Consider the following 18,760-nt stretch of genomic DNA (forward strand, 5'->3'; position numbering starts at 1 on the left):
AAAAATAATACTTTTTTTTGTCCATTGAGGAAGTTACCTTCAGGACGTTTAAAAAAAATATTTTTTTTTAAACTGGCAGCAGCTTAAAGACCTGCCTGAAAAAATCTTATGCTGAAAGCTGGTATCAGAAGAGGCCGCAACATCCACCTGTTCGAACTTGGAGAATGTGTGAACAGAAGACAAGGTGCCATGCCATGCCTGCTCTTTTATGCGCCAACAACCGGGAGATCCGGGCCGAGCCGTCGCACCGGAAGCGCGTCACTGCTCCAGTGACTCACTTCCGCCCTCACTGCGATGCCGCTCCGACTCACTTCCTGAGTCCACCACAGCCGCAAGTGAGCCGGCGACGCTGATACCCTCCCGTGCGAGACACCATGCGGTGCTGCGGCGAGGGTACAGCCATCAAAGGAGAACCCAGAGGGCCCTTGAGGGGGGGGACCCCTTGCCCATCAACCACATGAGGTAAGCCACTTTGCCAACTGCCAGCCTGTTCGCACTGCGGCTCTGGCAACCACACTTCCCAAGGGGATGCTCCGTGTTAGGACTCACCGCACTGCACACCAGGGGGGGCCACCGTCTGGAGCCACTCACGTCAGGAGGATGGTTTCCCTCCCTGAGCGATGGAGGGGAACCTCGGCCAACTCGCATGGGGGTCCGATAGGGGAAAAGACCCTGTATGTGCCGCAGCAGGCTATGCCCGGAGTGGTCCCAACACATGCAGGGTCAGGCTCATGCCCTAAGGCAATCAAATCCTGAGCCCATGTCCCTGTGTAGCCGGAGGAAACACAAAAAAACTGAATTGGAATGGAAGGAGGAGTCTTTTTATTTAATGTGGTTGATGCGTTTCCTGTTGCAGGCAGGCGGAGCCTTCTCTCATGGGCTGTCCTGGAAGATGACTGGGGAAAAGACCAAGAAGCACTTACCAGAGTGCACCTTGACAGGAAAGGGTGTAACCTGATCTGAGAGACCATGAACTTGGAAGATGGTCTATCTGAGCCAACTAGAGGTAGTGGAACGACAATGAGGTGCACCCTTATGGTGTGTGTCCACAGAGGATCTGCCAGGTGTCTTACTAGGTTGGCATACCACATCCACATCTACCTGGGCCAGACAGAAGCAATGAGGATTACTGGAATGTCCTACATCTTAATCCTACAAAGCAGATGAGGAAGTGGTTTCAGGGAAAGAAAGACGTAGATCAGAGTGTACTGATCCCACATAGCTACCAGAGCTTCCACTAGAGGATCTCTGTACCTGAAAACAACCCTGTACAGTGTGTTGAACTTTAAAGCTGGGAGGTCAAGCTGCAACGCAGGTCCTGAACACCTTTGGGTGTAGGGACCACTCCCTCAAGTCAAGACGTTGTCAGATGAGGAAGTCTGCCTGCCAAATAAACACACCTAGGATGTACATAATTGACCAGGTTGGAATGTAATGTTCTGCTCAGGACAGAATGCAACCTCTCTTGATGCAGTAAGACATCTGGCAACTCCCTGATGTTTGACAAATTCCACCATAGTGTTATTGTCTGACGTCAAACCGGATAACCCTCCAGTATCATGGCTCAACGAAAAGGCTGAAGTTCCAGGATCAGATGATAAGACTACGTCAACATCCAAGTGCTCAGCACCGACATGGTGTCCAGGACTCCTTCCCAGGCCGCTAGGCTGGCTTTCATAGTGAGGATCTTTAACAGTCAGAAAGGAGGGATTTCTCTAATTCCAGAAGTGGATTCCCAAGCCACCAAACCAGAGACAACCTGGTTCTTGGTGCTAAACAAATCAGTGTGTCCAGGAGCCTGATTGACTTGTCCAATGGCAAAAGGATATTGCGTTGCAGAGGTCTGCAGTATAATGGGACAGCCTTCGAGGCTACCATCAGGCCTAAGACTAACGCAAAAGCAGAGTGTCAGATAACTCCTGGACTGGAGAGCTTGATTCTGAGATAGGAGAGACTGAAGTTGTTCCTGTGAGAGAGAGACCCTTGACTGGATCCATATTCTCCAAAGTAGTCGGTTCCAGCAACGATTTCTGAAGGCTCAAGAGCCATACGAACCACTGTAATGTCTGGACAGAGTCCCTTTTATTAGACAGGGCCTGCGCCAACTGCTCCTTCATCAAAGGGTCATCTAAGTATCTCAAAAAGGGGATGGTGCCTTGCTGAACACCTGTGGTGCAGAAGATAGCTGACAGACAGAGCCACAAATTGGTAGGGCAGTAGTCACAGAAAAACATAGGAAACACTGATGTACACGTCAGCTAAATAGATACCAAACATGTAAAGCCTTAAAATTGCATTCGCACGTACAGCCACAAAAAACGTCAATGCCCACAATTTCCCATAGGGAACACTTTAAACGCTTTTATCACTCATCACTTTAGTGCCAACAGTGATTGATCGCCCTAAAATGATTGCTCTCAATTCGCGGCGATATGTAACATGTGTAGCGCAATTGTCGTTTTTGCGTATGTATGTGCGTGCACGTGGGGGGCAGGGGGACTTTAAAAACATTTTTTGCTTTTTTTTGAATATGTTACTCTAATTTTGAAACACTTTTTTTTTTTACACTAACCCTATTGCTATCACATAGGGGGCCAACAAGCACCCTATGCAATAGCAGATAGGGTGTGGCGGGTCCTCTTTATGGAGACATCAGGGGTCTTTTAGACCCCTAATGTCACCTAAGGAGCCCAGAGAAGATGAGGAAGCAGAGATCTGCTTCCCCAGCTTCATCTCCTGGCTCTAAGAGCCAGAGACTGTAACGAGTGACAGCAGTGGTCCAGTAATCAGAGAAGAGATAAGCAGCTAGAAGCAGCTGAATCTCTCTCTGATCATTGCGGGGAGACCTGCCAAGCCGGTCCCGGGCACCGAACAGTGACAGCGAGCCCAGGGAAACCGACGGAGGCCCCGGACGGGAGTCGCACAGTACAAACGCTGGATCGCTTGTACATTAACAGCCATCGCTGGCTGTTAAAAACGACACCAAGAACACGGCTTCTGCAGCAGCCGTGTTCTTGTTTTAACCACTTCTGCGGGCCGCCTATAGACTTATTGCATCCCAGAAGTGGTTAAGAGGGGCAGATTTGAGTGGGTAATTCCATTTTCCAAAATTACTTGGGAAAGTGAACCTACCCTTTGATGCACATTGTGCATGTTAGAGAGCGCTGCTGCCCGGCTACCACAATATGGCACACAGTGGAATGGGGGCAGCAGCGTACACACACTTATGCACATGCAGATGGTGGGGGCGGCAAGGTTGGTTTTAAAATAGTTTATTTTTATTTATTTTATTATTTTTTACTTTTATATTACTTTAATTTTAGTTATTTAATTATTTTTTAATTTGTATATTATCTTTTACTTTATTTTTTAGAATTATAAATTTTTATTTTATACATTTTTATATTTTTACTTTATTTTATAATTTTTTTTTACACTTAACATTATTGCCATCACATAGGGACTAAGAAGCTCCTGAGTGATGGCATTCAGAGGTGACAGGTTCTCTTTATAGAAACCTGTCACTTCCAATACAGTTCTGTGCTCGATCTCCTGTGACACCTGAGACACACGAGACAGGAAGGCTGCGATTCCTGTGTCCCTTAATGGACCCGAAAAATTCTAGTCCTCTCTCTTACTCCTTGGTGTTCACAGCATCCCATCTCTAGATGTTCAAAAGCAGTTCCAAAACTGTGGGTAAATCAAAAGTTTTGCATTTATATGCTAAACATGGCAGTATATAAATATTTCCCACCAACAAGTGCACTAAGCTGTAGCAATAACAAGCTTGTGGTCTTGGACATAAGTCTAAAAGAGACAAGGAGTGTAAGAAGACTCTCCCGAAGGGATTACATCCAACTGAAACAGGTGTATGAACAGGATTAGCAGAAAATATCGATGTAGTTGGTAATTGTGGCCCTTAAGCAACAACTTTTACTCATGGTTTTCCTGGTTATCATCAAGAGAACATGAAAGGGAAAGCAATAAATAGGCTTACAACAGCCTCTATATGCCAAGTTAGTGTTAGATTGGATAGCAAGAATGCAGAGCCTGTGTAAGAAATGAGTAGATAAGGCCATGTTAATATACAATTAGAAAAAATACACACTTTTTAAACAAATACTTACAATAAGATTTACACCAAGTTAATCTGATTACATGTTGGTTTGATGTACCTGAGACAATCCATGTGGATACATGATGGTGACTTGTACTCCCCTTGACTATCCTTCTGAAAGCCAATCTCTTGAAGCATGCTCATCCCATGAACTGTAGCCCGAGTCTCCACAAAAGGCCTGGAACAATTAGGGGTTTATTTAATACATTAAATTGCCACATTAAGCTATTTGGCTGCAGAGTAGGAGTAAATTTACCAGTCAAAAAAGTCCCCATTGTAAGTTACAATTATACTTGGCTTTGTTTCCTGAACGTGCTCAAACCAACGCTGTATAAGGTGTGCCTGGGTAATAAAAAAACAACAACTTTATTACCATGTTTTAAGGCTGCAAACTAAATCCTAAGAACTGTATCAATAGCAGCTCTTTATTTGTGATGTCTTTCTGTAAAACAAGTCTGCAATGTTTACAGCAATCAATTCTCAAAATCAATATTCAAAGAATATTCCGCAACATGTACATCTGGGTCAACTTTTTATATATTTATAAATTTGACTATAAGATCACACTTATTAGATGCTTTAACGGTCAATTATATAATGCATGCAAGACCAGAGAATGGCTAATGGCACAGAAAGGCTGGTATTTAACCTTTTTATATACACAAGTCAGCAGGTATTTTTTTTCTCCCTAAAACAGTAAACAAAACCATTTAACAGATCTTATGTGCTACCTCATCTGGCTCATTGAAGATACAGAAGGGTCCCTCGTATTCTGGTTTTGGAGTGAACTCAAAGTCTTCAATATCTTCGGAAACAATCTCCCTGTTTGTAATTAAATAACCCTGGAAAAATAAAAAAAGCAGTTAAATGCATCAACCATTCTTACCTGTATCCTTGGACTTTGCAGATAAAACAGAAGAAAGACACACCTGCCCATCGATCATATAGGAGATCATCATAATTTGGTCAGTTTCAGCATCTGGAAACTTCAGAGGTAGTTTTGTGGTTTCAATGTCAAATGCCAAGACCACAGGATCCTACACAAAAAAAAACACAAAGATTTAAGTGAAAAACTTTAAGACTTCAATTTGAACAAAGTGAATTTAGATTTTCATTTATGGATGGGAAAAAACAAACAAAACCTAATTTGCATACCGGCCTTTCTACAAGATCATCCCGCCTTGTGATATCTGGGGGTGATGAACTTCCACGATACCGCACATTGTACCAGTGAGCCTGGTAAAACAAAAAAGCCACAGTCCATAACAATAGTACTGTAGTATTAATAGGTATAAAAAAGTAAAAACACAAGTTATACAGTCGGGCTGGCAACAAAAGTTAATTGCATTGAAATACTGACAATTCAGCAAAATTGGATAACCAAAACAAAAAAACAAAATCATGTGCCGACACTCAAATGCAGTATAGCAATTTCAAAAGAATATCTGCAAGGCAATTCAAAAATATTTACCAGAACACTAGATTTTGTGAAAGCTAGAATGCAAAGCAGAGTTTACAACCTCACGTGGACCTTACATTTGAAATGTTAGCTATAAACTCTTTCTCCCAGTGAATTGAACGTGTTTGGAATTTGAAGTAGTTGTTTAAGCATTGAGAATCCCGTTTGTTGGCTTTTACTTACCACATGTATTTTGAGATCTATAGAAAGGCGTACATGGTAGGGGACATCATATTCTCGTATATCAATTAAGTTCTCCATCTGATCAGATATCTTTTTGGATGGGCCTTCCTCTTCAGGGGCGAAGCTGTTTCCAGTCAAAGCACTGTATAAAAACCAAAAAATAAATAAAATCTAAAAAAAAAAGTGATACATGCAACTGTTTATTCTAAAACAGAAAAACATTTTGTGTTATTGTTACTTTCTGTGAGAAAGGGATACCATCTGCAGTATTACCCATGCATGCATTAATTACCACAATGAAAATTAAGGTAGAAGAATACGGTTTCCATCATTCTTCACTCACTCGTCATTACCAGTGTATACAAATCTATTTATAAGGTTCTTAGACGGATGTTGCGCAGTAAAGAGGGAAGAGAAGGCGGAAAGAATAAAGTAGGGTAACATAAGACCAAAGAAAACAGAAGGTTGGGTCTTGCCAACCTAAGGCATAGGAAGGATAGTTCAGAAGGATGCGAGGGAGGCAACCAAGTTCTAGTGGGCAGCTGTAATGCTCTGGACTACAAATCCCAGAGACGTCAAGCTTATCTCAAGGATGAGCCCAGCTGTAAAGCTTGGCAAAACTTTAATTTCTATTTGTTGTCTGTTCTTGCAGTAAACTTCAAGGAAACTGACTCAGTAGCATTAAAAGTACTTTACTTGGCGAAAATGCTGCGTGTACAAACTTAGTTACAGGAAAAGCAAACAAATACATCAACAAGACAGGCTGCTACAAACATTCACATGCACCCACTACACTATCTTCTAGTACATGTATAATTTCACAGGAGGGGAAACACTGAAAAATAGGATTTTGGTACTCACCGTAAAATCCTTTTCTCTCCGTTCATTGAAGGACACAGGGAACAGATCGGAGATCATGTACTGTAGTGTAATATCGCCACCTGCAGGAGAAGGACGCTAGGCACAAAAAAACTAAAGACCAATTACAGCTTAGGGGCGGCCCCTGCCGGTGGCCAAACCCCCCACCTACTGAGAAGTCTCCAGTTTAGTAACAAGCAGTAAAGGAGTACACACCCACATAGAGGGGCGGGCCCTGTGTCCTTCAATGAACGGAGAGAAAAGGATTTTACGGTGAGTACCAAAATCCTATTTTCTCTCCCGTTCATTGAAGGACACAGGGAACAGATCGGAGATCATGTACTGTAGGGACGTCACAGAGCAGTACCAAAAAAGAGGGGTGGGCCAACAGAAACAACAAACCCAACTAGGATAAGCTACCCCATTGTGTAAAACCAGTTTGGGCTGTATTGTTGGCCATTTCCATTGTATGAACCGAGTTTCTATCAACAAACAAACAAAACCTCCGTCTCTCTTGCAAATTTATGTGTGTCTGAAAAAGTCCACTAAGATATATCGCAACACAGCAGCATACAAAATCCAGGGCTGCCAAGTTTTCAAGACCTTATTATGAGAGTCAGCCAAGAAAGCAGAATATTTTATCATTAACCATGGTGCCTGTAATTTTGCACTTCCCTTTGTTACTGCCAAGGATGGGGGGGGGTCTTCCATGACCTTGCTCTATAGTGTGTTTGGTGGTGCTGAAAACGTGAGTAAGCAGGAATTGCAGGGGACCCCGAAAACCACGGCGGGGTGATAGGTACTTTGGGAGGGACACGACACGGACAGTTTCCTGTACGACACTCCTCCTAGATCACTTGTACAAAACAGCTCCCTTGCTCTACATTTAGCCCTGCTTGCCCACAGCAGGGCTAAATGTCGGAGAAAACGACCCACCCGGTGCCTGAAACTGCATGTCCGGGGAGTTGGGCGATAGGAATTCGGCACCCCTGAGGTATGCTATATGAAATGGAGCACATAAAATGTGTGTGATGCCAATTTGGCTGCAAAAGTGAAACTCCAGGCAGATATAAATAGCAGCACTGTATTCATAAAAGATGTGTTTTTTTTAATGCATACAGTGTATACACAGTTCCTGTAGAGAAGAGCACAGGCCCCGACTAACATCTATCACACCGTTCAAGTATGTTTTTTTCACAATGCATTTAAGCACACTGAACTTCTGCATGTTCTTGACTATCATTATATAAAAAGATACCCATTCATTTCATAGTAACAAAATAACTTTCAAACCTTCTAAAACTAATACCATCAGCTTTATGGTCTCATGCTGAATGAGCCTTAGTGGTCATCCCTTTATAACCATGCACATTTCCAGAGATATAGAATAAAACTAAGGTGGTGTATTCTGCAAAACGGCCAGCAGAGAATATGGTTTTCAAAGGCAGGTGTGTCACTAGAAGCACCACATTTCCATACAAAAAAAGCCAGTCCTCTAAATCACTGTCCCAAGCCTTGACCTGATGGTGTGTACTGTCTGTAGTCACTCACAAACCACACTTTGAAAACATTACTCTGGCAGGTGGAGAAAACACTGGATGTACAAGAAATGTAAAAAAAATGCTTCTCCAGCAAGACTATTTATTTTCTTTCATGTCTATAACAAGGCACAACAGATAAATTGATAGGAGACATATTAACTGCATATATGTACCTCGAGAGCATGGTTGTATATGCATCGCTGGCATTATCCCTCTCCTTGTTCTTCCGCACAGCTGGCGAGATGTCTTTTCTCACTTTTATCAGGTCGTCCACAGAATGGAATGATAGCTTGATATAATTTCTTTTTAGTCCTACCAGATGATTTGGCTGAGAAAAGGAACATATCAATGCACATCTCGGATCAGGAGAAAGATATTCTTACATTGTGTCAACACACAAAAACAAATGACTGTCTCTTAACAATTGCATTATTTTCCATCATGGGGTAAAGATATATTGGAGAACCTGGAACGGAAGAGTTAGGTGATGAAAATGTAGAACTAGATAAAGTGGTGTTCACTTCTTTGGACTGATTATTTTGTACACCTCCAACCGCTTACTTTATCAACTTAAATGCATTGTAATCAGTAAGATACAGTATGCCTTTGGCAAATTTCATTGTGTCAAAATTTTGAGAATGATCCCTACAAGCCAATTAAACCTTGTCCCCCACCAGTCATTTTTAAGTGCATGTTCCTAGTGGCTGTGAGGAAACACTAACAATACCAAAAAAGTAATATATAATAATGACAGAGCATACACGTTATACCAAATGTGTCATTAAGGTTTACTTTCCAACATTTTATTGAAAGCAAATGGCCATAGTGAAAAAAAAACCTTTAGGTGGATAAATCTATAACAATTATGTTTAGTATATTATCTAAAAGCTATAGTAGTAAAAAATAAATACTGACCAAATCCAAATCTTCCTTAGCAAAAGTCTCCAGTTTTGCCAATTTTCCCTGGAACTTCTTTGAAAGAAAGGATGAGACTTCCCTCTCACAACCCTGGCAAAAAAAAATTATATTTATTTAAAGGGAAATACCAAGAAATTAAGTATAAATTAATGACTAGCTGGTATAGGACAACCTCTGTACTCTTCAAAAATTTCCCTCAGCAAACAGATTGTTGTTGGCACTGCCTGTCGCACAAAAGGCACCTTGCTTCACTTTTTTTTTTTTTAATGCCCCTGAACCACTCCCTTCTGGAGTCAGGTACTGGGGATTATTGAGAATTTGACTGGCTCCTCCTTGACTGATGACCCCGCAGCAGTCCTCCTGAATCTAACCCCCATATCTGGGAAGAGAAATAGGAAGTCATTACTGAGACACCTGCTGAGCACGGCTCGTGCGTGCATCCCAAGTGTATGGAAGCAGACTCGGCCTCAAACTGTGGCTCAGTGGTTGGCCAGGGTGTCTGAGATCTGGGATATGGAAAACCTAATTGCCACTTTGAAGAACACAAATGAAGCCTTCTCTAGTACTTGGTTCCATTAGGAACAGTTTCCTCGGAATATCAAACGCTCCTCTAGTGCCCTATAGTTTGTTGGACCCCCGCTGGCCCTGGGGGAACGGATGTTACTTTATCTTTTATCTTGCTCTCCTCTTATGTTCTCCATACTGTACCTGTTTTCTGCTTGCCCCTTCCCTTTCTTCTTTCTCATTCATTTTCTTACTCATCTCTCTAGTTGAAGTTATCCTCTTGGTTTTTATATTATTTTCTAAAACTTATAACCCCACTGATGACTGGGCAGATTATGACTCATCTGCAGTGAAGGGTTGTGTGAGGCTAATTACTCGTGATCTTGGTGTTCATAGTACCTTCTTGATGTCAAGACTATTGAGACTTTTAAATCTTTTCAATCTTTTAATGTTTAAATCTCTCACACATGCATTTCTCTTGTGCTGCCTGTACATTGGTGGATTGTTAAAGAAAAAAAAAAAAAAAAAAAAAAAAAAGCATTTACCCAGGAGTTGTACCTGCAGAGTATTTTGATTGTCTCCTACACCGTTTTATAAAAAAAAAAAAAAATACCCTTTGCACTTTACAGGAAATATTACATAGAAAGAGAAAAGAAAATGCTGAACAATAATCAAACAGAAAGTGCCTTGCTCCTAACGATGATAAGCTAATAACTAGTGTCCCATGTGACAAAGATGTGTTGGAGATGTGAAGTGGAGGAGGGCACAATGCTGCACATATGGTGGGCATGTCAGATAAAGCCCTATTGGAGAACTTTGAGATAGCGGATCAAGTTATGGGTTCAAGCTTAGCCGAGACCCCAGAAGTGGCATTAGTCAATATTTCCGGGTTCAGTAAAAAGCGTTAAGGAAGGATTGAAATGCCCCATATTGACAGCAGCAAGAGCGATAATTCCAAGATACTGGAGGTCATCAAACATTCCTCAGACTTGAAAGTGGAATTGAACCATACAATGCGTATGGAAGCATTGACAGCTCGCCTATATGATAGATACCCACTGTTTGTGGAAAAATGGAGACCATGGATGGCCTTTTTTGGCTCAACAGAGATCCAAGAGTATTCACAGTGACCTTTTTTTTTGTTTTGTTGGAAAGAGGGGGAGAGGGATATTGGGGATAAGGAGAGGCAGAGAAAGGTAGTGAGGTGGTTATGATTGTATTTTATTCTTGAAGAGAACAGTAAGTGAACAAAGATATGCATTATAAATAAGATTTTGTTGTTGGATTTTTCCTAACATTATGTGGTAAATGTGAATATTGCTTTTGTAAACCAAATGAAAATATATTCTTCACAAAAAAAACACTAATACTGTATATCTTCTCACTAGTAGAGTGGCAGGCAAGGGGTATTCAATCCCTGGTGCTATGTACCACAAATAAACCTTGTTAAGCAGAATGTCAACACAAATCTGGGCTTACCTTCTTTGTCGCCACGTAGAAATAAGGCTTGTATGGTAAAGCAACCTGCAAAAATAGAAAGACTTGAGAGGTTCTAGGAGTTTATCAAATGTTAAATAGGATATCATCAGAGTGTGTTTCCAGAGATATTCTGGTTATAAAGCGAAAAATCCTTTTTCTGTTTTAACCCTTTTGCTGCCAAGGACGTATGGCATACGGACCTACAAAAGTGCTTCCAGCTGGCCAGCTCAGTATGCCATACGGACCTGGCATTTACAGTTCTACTATAAGCTGATGGTCGCTTTAGCGACCATCAGCTTATAGTAGAACTGTTCAGCAGACTGTCCCCTTTAAATTAATAGCTGTCATCAGCGGCTCAACTGTAAAGTAGGCCGATCGCTTGTATGTGGTACCTTTGTGTGCGCCTCCCCTTCTCTCCTCACCTGCCGTTGCAGCGATCCCAGTCGTCTGATCCGGGACTGGCATTGTGGCTCTGTGCACGGAGGGAGGTAAGTACACGATCTCCCTCCGATCTCCTCCCCGTTCAATGAAGGAAGTTATGTTTATTACATCACTTCCGCATTCAGTTGTCACTCTCCGGCTACAGAAGCTGGTGTAACAGGTATCCCACAAATTGTTTGCTGAATGAGCTTGCAAGCATATCTGTGAAAAATTCCGCACTGAGAAGATATCAACTGAGTAGGGTGAGACCTACCTGGTGTGCCCACTGCTAATATGTTATATGCAATCTCAGTGTAACATGGCGTTTATGGTGACGGCGCCTCAAGACGCTCAGAGGATTGCAGACAGATGGGTGGACTCCCCAAAGAACTGCCATTACATGATATTATTTGAGGCAATTTGTTGGACGACGTTGATATCAGTGGCCAGCTGGCTTTGAACTCTGCATTATAGCAGTTTATGCTTGCTATTTGCACATACAACTGCAATCAGATCATTTGGGACACACGCATATTTGGATATAAATTGAGCTTGAGTTGCTTAGACTTCTACAGAATGTAAAGATGTGGATACAAATGATACATCTATTAACTCCGTATTCCGTGGATAAGCCTGGTTGTGTTTATCAATTGTGAGAAGATTGGCAAATGATTTGCATGCATACATACATGCGAACTGGGTCCACAGGCTATGCAATTTCCAATATATGCATGTATGTATTTATTGTGTGCTATAGTTTAATGTTGGTGTAGGGCTAATTGTTGTAGTAATAAACTCATGTGATAAAAAGTGCTAAAAATTTTGGTTACTGTGCTCTTTTAGGGGAACTATTTATTGATAATATCCAACAAAGAGGGGCCTTAAGAAGTTAGGTAACCTGAAATCACAGCCACTCTCCCCTTTTAGGAGCAGATAAAGTCCCAGAAGAAAAATAGGATTTTGGTACTCACCGTAAAATCCTTTTCTCTCCGTTCATTGAAGGACACAGGGAACAGATCGACACTGCATCAGCCGGGCAATGCCTCAGCAATTGGCAACTGTTTATGTAAGGCCTGTAATAGTGCTCAGGTTAAAGCCTGATCAACTAGGAAAGGTTAAAAGGAAAAGTTAATTTATTAAAATGTCTGAGACACTCATCACATTTCAAAGCTCACCTTAAATCTGCTTCCATCTTCCTGTATGAAGTAGTAGTCCACAGCGCTTACTAGACGTTTGTCTTCATCCAGAATTTCTGTCTGAAAGAATTAGAATCAAGAATGCTGATTGTTTTTTTTTTTTCTTCTCCACACTGTATTCTCCCTGTCAGAAACAGTTTAGAAATCCTACTCCACAAACTACAATCTCCATGAACTGAAACATAATTAACCTGGCACACAAAATGTCTTCCAAGCATCATGGGGATCACAGATTCAGCGTTTCCCCTGTCTGAGAACCTGGGCTTCAACAGCCACGCTATTAAAACCAGTGACCGTCGAGCAGGATGTTTAATAGGTTCTTAAAAAAGAAGATCCTGACGATCCAGCAGAGCCCACACAGCATCTGTCAGGAGTCTATCCAGGTTGGCATACCACATCTGCCTGAGCCAGTCCAGCGCAATGAGGATCTCTGGAATGCCCTGCATCTCAATCCTGGGTAGCTGAAAAGGAAGGAGTTTCAGGGGAGGAAAGACATAGACAAGGGTGTACTGATCACATAGAGCCACCAGATTATCCAATGCTTCCCTAGAGCACATGTGTCAAATTCAAGGCCCAGGGGCCGAATCCGGCCCACCAGGCCATTTCCTAGACTTCTACTTTCAGATCTAGGTATTAAGTTATTACTAAAACCAGTGATAATCAAATGCAGAGGCAATTATGATAAAGATTAGACGCATATCTATAGTCTTACAGATACCTTTGAGGGCAACCATAATGTTGATGCGGCCCACGATTAAATTAAGTTTGACACCCCTGCCCTCGAGGATCCCTGTCCCTGACAACAAAGCTGTCCAGTTTGTTGCTGAATCTGGAGGCCAGGAAGTCCACATCTGGTGTGCCCCACCTGCAATACAGGTACTGGGAAAACATCCAAGTGTAAGGAACACTCCTCCAGGTCTAGGCACTATCAGAGGAAGTCTCCTTACCAATTCATCTGTGCCTGGAATGTATACAACTGACAAAGCCCGAGCATAATGTTCTGCACAGGACAGGCACTGAGCTACAGCACGACTTCAGGCTCTCTCCTGGATCGTGGCATTGGCCGACTTAATCTGGATTTGACACTCTAGTAGGTTGGTAAAAAGCTGCCAAATTAACAGCTAAATTGTTCAAAGTTCCAGGATATTGACTGGAGGATGAAACGCCTCATCCAACCAAATCCCCTGCACCTAGGACTTCTCTCCAGCCGGATAGGCTGGCATTCATCCCGCGGATCCTCCAAAAGATAGGAAAGAAGGACTTCCCCGACTTCAGAGGCGGATTACTGAACCTGGTCCTCTGTGACAGACTAATTGGTCTATCCAGAGACTAGATCAACTTGTTCCACAACAACCGAATATTGCAAGGTCTGGCATTAAACTGGGCAAATATAACTGCCTTGAAAGAGACAACCATCAGATCTAGGACTCTCATGCAAAAGCAGAGTGGGATGATTCATGGAGTTGAGAGTTTGAATTGGAGACTGGAAAGTCAGAAGTTTTTCCTGTGGAAGAACACTCTGGTCTGAACAGTGTCCAGGACTATACCCAGATACTCCAAACAATTGTTCTTGGTTCAATCAAAAATTTCTGAAGGTTCGAGATCCAACCAAACCGTTATAAGATCTGGACAGTTCCTACTGTGTTAGGGAGACCACCGCCCCCCGCGGCAGGAGATGCAGGTTCACCCAAGGAGCGGGGTCTAAGTACCCAGAGCAGAAATGGAATAGTGGAGATGGGCTCTTAATATGGGCTGGTACCAGATCGTGGTCCTCAATCACACCGCCAACAGATAGACGATGACAGGAAGGCTACAGTGCAGAAACATGCAGACAGTAGGCCAATGATCATGATCACATGGGGGACGTGGCAGGTGACAAGCAGAGAATGATCAGGCAATTTGGGTCAGCAGGCAGTAAGGCAAGACAGGAGAAAAAAAAAAAAAAAAGTGTCGTCAGGTACAAGCAGGGGTCGGGGCAGGCACCAAACAGAGTAGTCGGGTGTTCCAGGTGAGCAAAAACAGTAACAAGCTCTTAGCACAAAACACGCCCAGCATCCTTTTAGGGAGTTCTGGAGGTTTTGGCACAGATTCTGCAACTACTATTGGAAATAGTTGGAAAGTGATCTGGGGCACCAGGTACAGTGGAACTATCCTATCCAATACCACTGCAGAAAATGCTACCAGCTGAGAGTCTGTGAACCAAAGATGTTCTATGGGGCTTAATGCAGTGTTAACACCTTCCACAGCAAACACTGGCTGGAAAGGGGAACTTAATTTAAAGGCGCCCAGTGACCTATGTAAACAAGATAGCTCCTTATGATCGGCCCGACCATCTGACTCACCCAAGTGCTGAGGCAATGCCAGCAGCTCAGGACCTGGAAAGCACACCATGTTGAGCCAGGCACCTGAAGGTCGCCTTCCTGCAATGTCCAGCCTAGTGGGGTACCCAAGTGATTCTCCAGTGGCCAGGTTGAGAATGACTGCACTGGATAGCTGCAATCGAAGAGACAAAGCTCCACAAGTGATGCACAGAAGAGTCTTGAATAAAGATAAAACAAAAATAACGAAGGAATGCTGGTAAGCTTACTAGTGTCCAAACCTTCAGAAAGCAGCGCTATTACCTGAAGGTTAAAGACTTCCTGTGTCCTGCAATGGACGAGAAAGAAATCATTAGGGACTAACAGTGAAATCACAAGCACCAAGGATCTTCACAAAGAATAGCCTTGTGAACCAGCTGTGCCCTTTTAGATTTCACAGGGTTGCCATTAGAATAAGCAGTAACATCTCCCCCCCCCGAAAAAATTTAATTAAAAAAAGTTACTATTATAACTTTGAGGATGCTATGGTAGCACTAGAGGGTGCATACACTGGGTAACTGTGTAATATAAAACTTGTTGAAAACATGTGGAACATGATGAAAAACCAGCAATATATGCCACTATTACAAAGAAGAGTTATAAATCACTGGGCAAGTTCACTTACTGGATGCATATTGAGTAACCAGCCTGTTTTTTCTCCAGGCTCCCGAATCCTCTCGAAGGCATATTGAGCATCAATTTTATCTGTCCACTGACTGCGTTCCAGTCTCTTGGCAGCGGAGCTTGAGGAAGCATCTTCTCTAAAGGGACAAGGATAACACAATCACGAATGTTAGAAGAGGGTTATGACAAACCATTTTGATGTTGCCAATCTTACAAGGAAAAGCATCATTCCCACCACACAAAACCTGCCATTACTTCTCACACATCATCCCAGAGTGTAGATACCATCTTACCGAACTACTGTTGATAACATTTCCCTGGACCTAGTGGAATGGTTACTCTGCCTTCTATTTGTTCCAGTTCAATGTAATGTTTTTTGGTTTTTTTTCCACCATTTAGGATCAGATAGAATGTCACAGCTAATCCCATTCAATCATTCTTCTACACCTCATTCCTATCAAGTGGGAATAGCCCTGCAGGGTTTTGCAATACAGCTCTACTGTTAAAAGGCATGCTAACACATTTGCATTCTTGTTATTGTTTGCATCATTTGTAACATGTATTTGGAAGCAGATCCCTAGCATATACAGTGGATTACACATTTGCATATATCCTATGTATTTTTGCTGAGTTCTTAAGAAGCCTCATCATGCTATTCTGTGTTGACATTCGCAAAGAGACCACTTGTTGGAACATTACTCTCTTTAGCTGTCCATCCAGTGACCCACATTTCACTGTCACCTTTAGTATGTTTTTCAAACCTACACCCCAGGAATGCCTGCAGGGCTTGAGGTTCTCTCTCTCTCAGATTCCCTGATGTTTAAGGAGCCATGGCGACAATTACTTTTGGAACTGCAAATGTTAAAGGGTGTAGGAGAGGCTGGCAAAGTAGAGAAGTGGGTGGGGATATGGGCAGGACATTAGGAAGAAGTGGAGCTTTAAGGGAGCAGTGGGAAAAAACAATGTACTAGATTCTGGCCACAGTGCTTCTGCATGTGCGATTACAGAGAGGGATATTAGGAATCCAGCATGAAATGTGGACACAGGCATACAAGAAATATGTGAATGTGGATCACAGCATTAATTCAAAAGATATTTTTAGTGATAGACAATTTTAAGTCAGCTTTAACTGCCTCCGGGCCGGCCGTAGTAAAAAAACGGCCGGCCAGGAGCTCTCTAGATCTGAGCGGGCGTCTCTAGACGTCCGCTCAGACACACCGCCGGGCGCGCGAGCGGGAAATGGCCGCAATTTAAAAACGGGCAGCGATGCCCGTTAATATACATGCGATCCGCCGGCTGTATTTAGCGACGATCGGTGCGGCCCCCCCTCCCTCTGCTGTCCCCCTCGCCATTGACCCGCTGATCCCGGGCTCCGCTGTGCCCGGTGCGAGCCCGGGATCAGCAGCTTCACCAGCGTATGGCACAGCATAGAAGAACTAAACCCTCTGGTCAGGATTCAGCAGTGTACCTACATCTGTTTTAACACCTCTCTCTGGGCAGGTTAATAACACCTCCTAGACTCCAATTATGCAAATGCCATCAACACCTGGTTGTGACTAACAGATTATGTGGATTTTTTTTTTGTACAAGTCATTCTGAATTGAGAAAGCTGGTTGGATGACCAGTAAAACTTCTTGAAGAAAACTACAGCAAGTCCAGTTGCCTTGACTTATTCTTTACAGGCGAATGGGGATAGCCTGTGTAGTGGCAAGCCAATGAGGGAGTTGCAATAGTCAAGATGAGAGATAACAAGGACGTGGATGAGTAGTTTTGTGGTTTCATTGGTTAGGAAGGGTCATATTTTGCATTAGAACCACAAGTACGTGGCCCATCTAAGGTGGGGAAAAGTATATTTTAAGGCCCTATTCACACACGAATCGGCCGGCACGTACAGCTCCGTCCAGGGACGTACCAAGTAGCTGCCGGGAGGACAGGTGCTGCGTGTGATCAGCACGCAGCCCCCGTCCTTCTCTATGGGGCTACGCGGTCGTAGGCCCCTTAAGCTCACCTCAATTGCAGGTCCGTATGGGTGCGGGTGAGCGTATCCATACGCCGCCAGAATGGATCCTGTATGCGTCCTGGCCAGAAAACCTGCACCCCTACGGACCTGCAAATGAGGTGAGCGTAGGGCCGCGTAGCCCCATAGAGAAGGACGGGGGCTGCGTACTAATCACACTTAGCACCTATCCTTCCTGGCAGCTACTTGGTACGGCCCTGCACGGAGCTGTACATGCCGGCCGATTCGTGCGTGAATGGGGCCTAATCCTGGAAGGGCCATGGGGATCCAGAGTCTTCCATCGATCTTTCAGGTCCTGTATGGTACTGTGCTGAGAGACTCCCCCTCTGCTGTGAAAACACACGGGTTCACCTGCTTGGCACAGCAGCTGTTCATTGACTGCCTAGTATTTATATCAATGAATACAAGGAGTTCTTTGGTTGATGAGGGGTGGTGACGTCAGGACAAGTATGATTTATATGTGTAAGCTGGAGCTCAGCTTAATGTAAATGGGGAAAACTTTGTAAAAAGATATTGTGCTAGGGCAGGTTTTCTACCCACACCATTTTTATATAATTGGGGTAACGCACTGGCTACTATGCCCTTCCCCCAACATATAAACCAACGGGTCAGTTTCCATGTAGGTGTCAGTGAGAGATATAACATGACTTCACAATTAATACTTAGGACTCCGCAGCGTAATATAATAGGAGTACGTACTGCTGGTTGTCACCGTCCCCCCGGGGCTCCGACCGGAATTTACCGCTGTTCTGCAGAACCATCCCGAACACAATCCACTTCCCGCGACACCAAACTCCCGCCAGCAGTTCTCTCCACCCTACCCTTGACCCTCCCACTCTTAGCTGCCAATCACTTCCATTCAGCAACACATCTGACAACCAATCACGGCTGACAATCACCACCCCTAACCCGGTTATCGCGATGTTTTCTGTATTGCGGCTTAGTTTTACCACACTTCGCCATGCATCGGTTCTCTAACCAATCAGCTTTACTGCTACTAAGGGACCGTCATGAAAGCTTAGCACTGAGGGAAACGTGCAAACGTCGTGAACACGCTTTTCTTACATCCGTGAGTGTTATATCCCAC

The 18,760-nt window shown here is 43.4% G+C and overlaps 1 protein-coding gene across 1 annotated transcript in view; it reads right to left on the minus strand.

The window, feature by feature from the left end:
* The window catches only part of POLE (DNA polymerase epsilon, catalytic subunit), a 55,364-nt gene extending 36,914 nt beyond the window's left edge, over positions 1 to 18,450 (minus strand). Inside the window, exons 1-12 of the mRNA XM_018555522.1 lie at positions 18,373 to 18,450; positions 15,658 to 15,793; positions 12,655 to 12,735; positions 11,060 to 11,104; positions 9,074 to 9,166; positions 8,332 to 8,486; positions 5,760 to 5,901; positions 5,273 to 5,353; positions 5,047 to 5,154; positions 4,849 to 4,959; positions 4,374 to 4,459; positions 4,176 to 4,295 (exon numbers count right to left, since the gene is read on the minus strand). Coding sequence (XP_018411024.1) covers positions 4,176 to 4,295; positions 4,374 to 4,459; positions 4,849 to 4,959; positions 5,047 to 5,154; positions 5,273 to 5,353; positions 5,760 to 5,901; positions 8,332 to 8,486; positions 9,074 to 9,166; positions 11,060 to 11,104; positions 12,655 to 12,735; positions 15,658 to 15,793; positions 18,373 to 18,434 — 1,220 coding nt within the window. The 5' untranslated portion in view covers positions 18,435 to 18,450. The remainder of the gene's footprint in view (positions 1 to 4,175; positions 4,296 to 4,373; positions 4,460 to 4,848; positions 4,960 to 5,046; positions 5,155 to 5,272; positions 5,354 to 5,759; positions 5,902 to 8,331; positions 8,487 to 9,073; positions 9,167 to 11,059; positions 11,105 to 12,654; positions 12,736 to 15,657; positions 15,794 to 18,372) is intronic.
* Between the last annotated feature and the right edge of the window lie 310 nt (positions 18,451 to 18,760).

Source organism: Nanorana parkeri, unplaced genomic scaffold (assembly GCF_000935625.1).
Source record: "Nanorana parkeri isolate BGI_ZX_2015 unplaced genomic scaffold, ASM93562v1 scaffold199, whole genome shotgun sequence".
NCBI lineage: Eukaryota > Metazoa > Chordata > Amphibia > Anura > Dicroglossidae > Nanorana > Nanorana parkeri.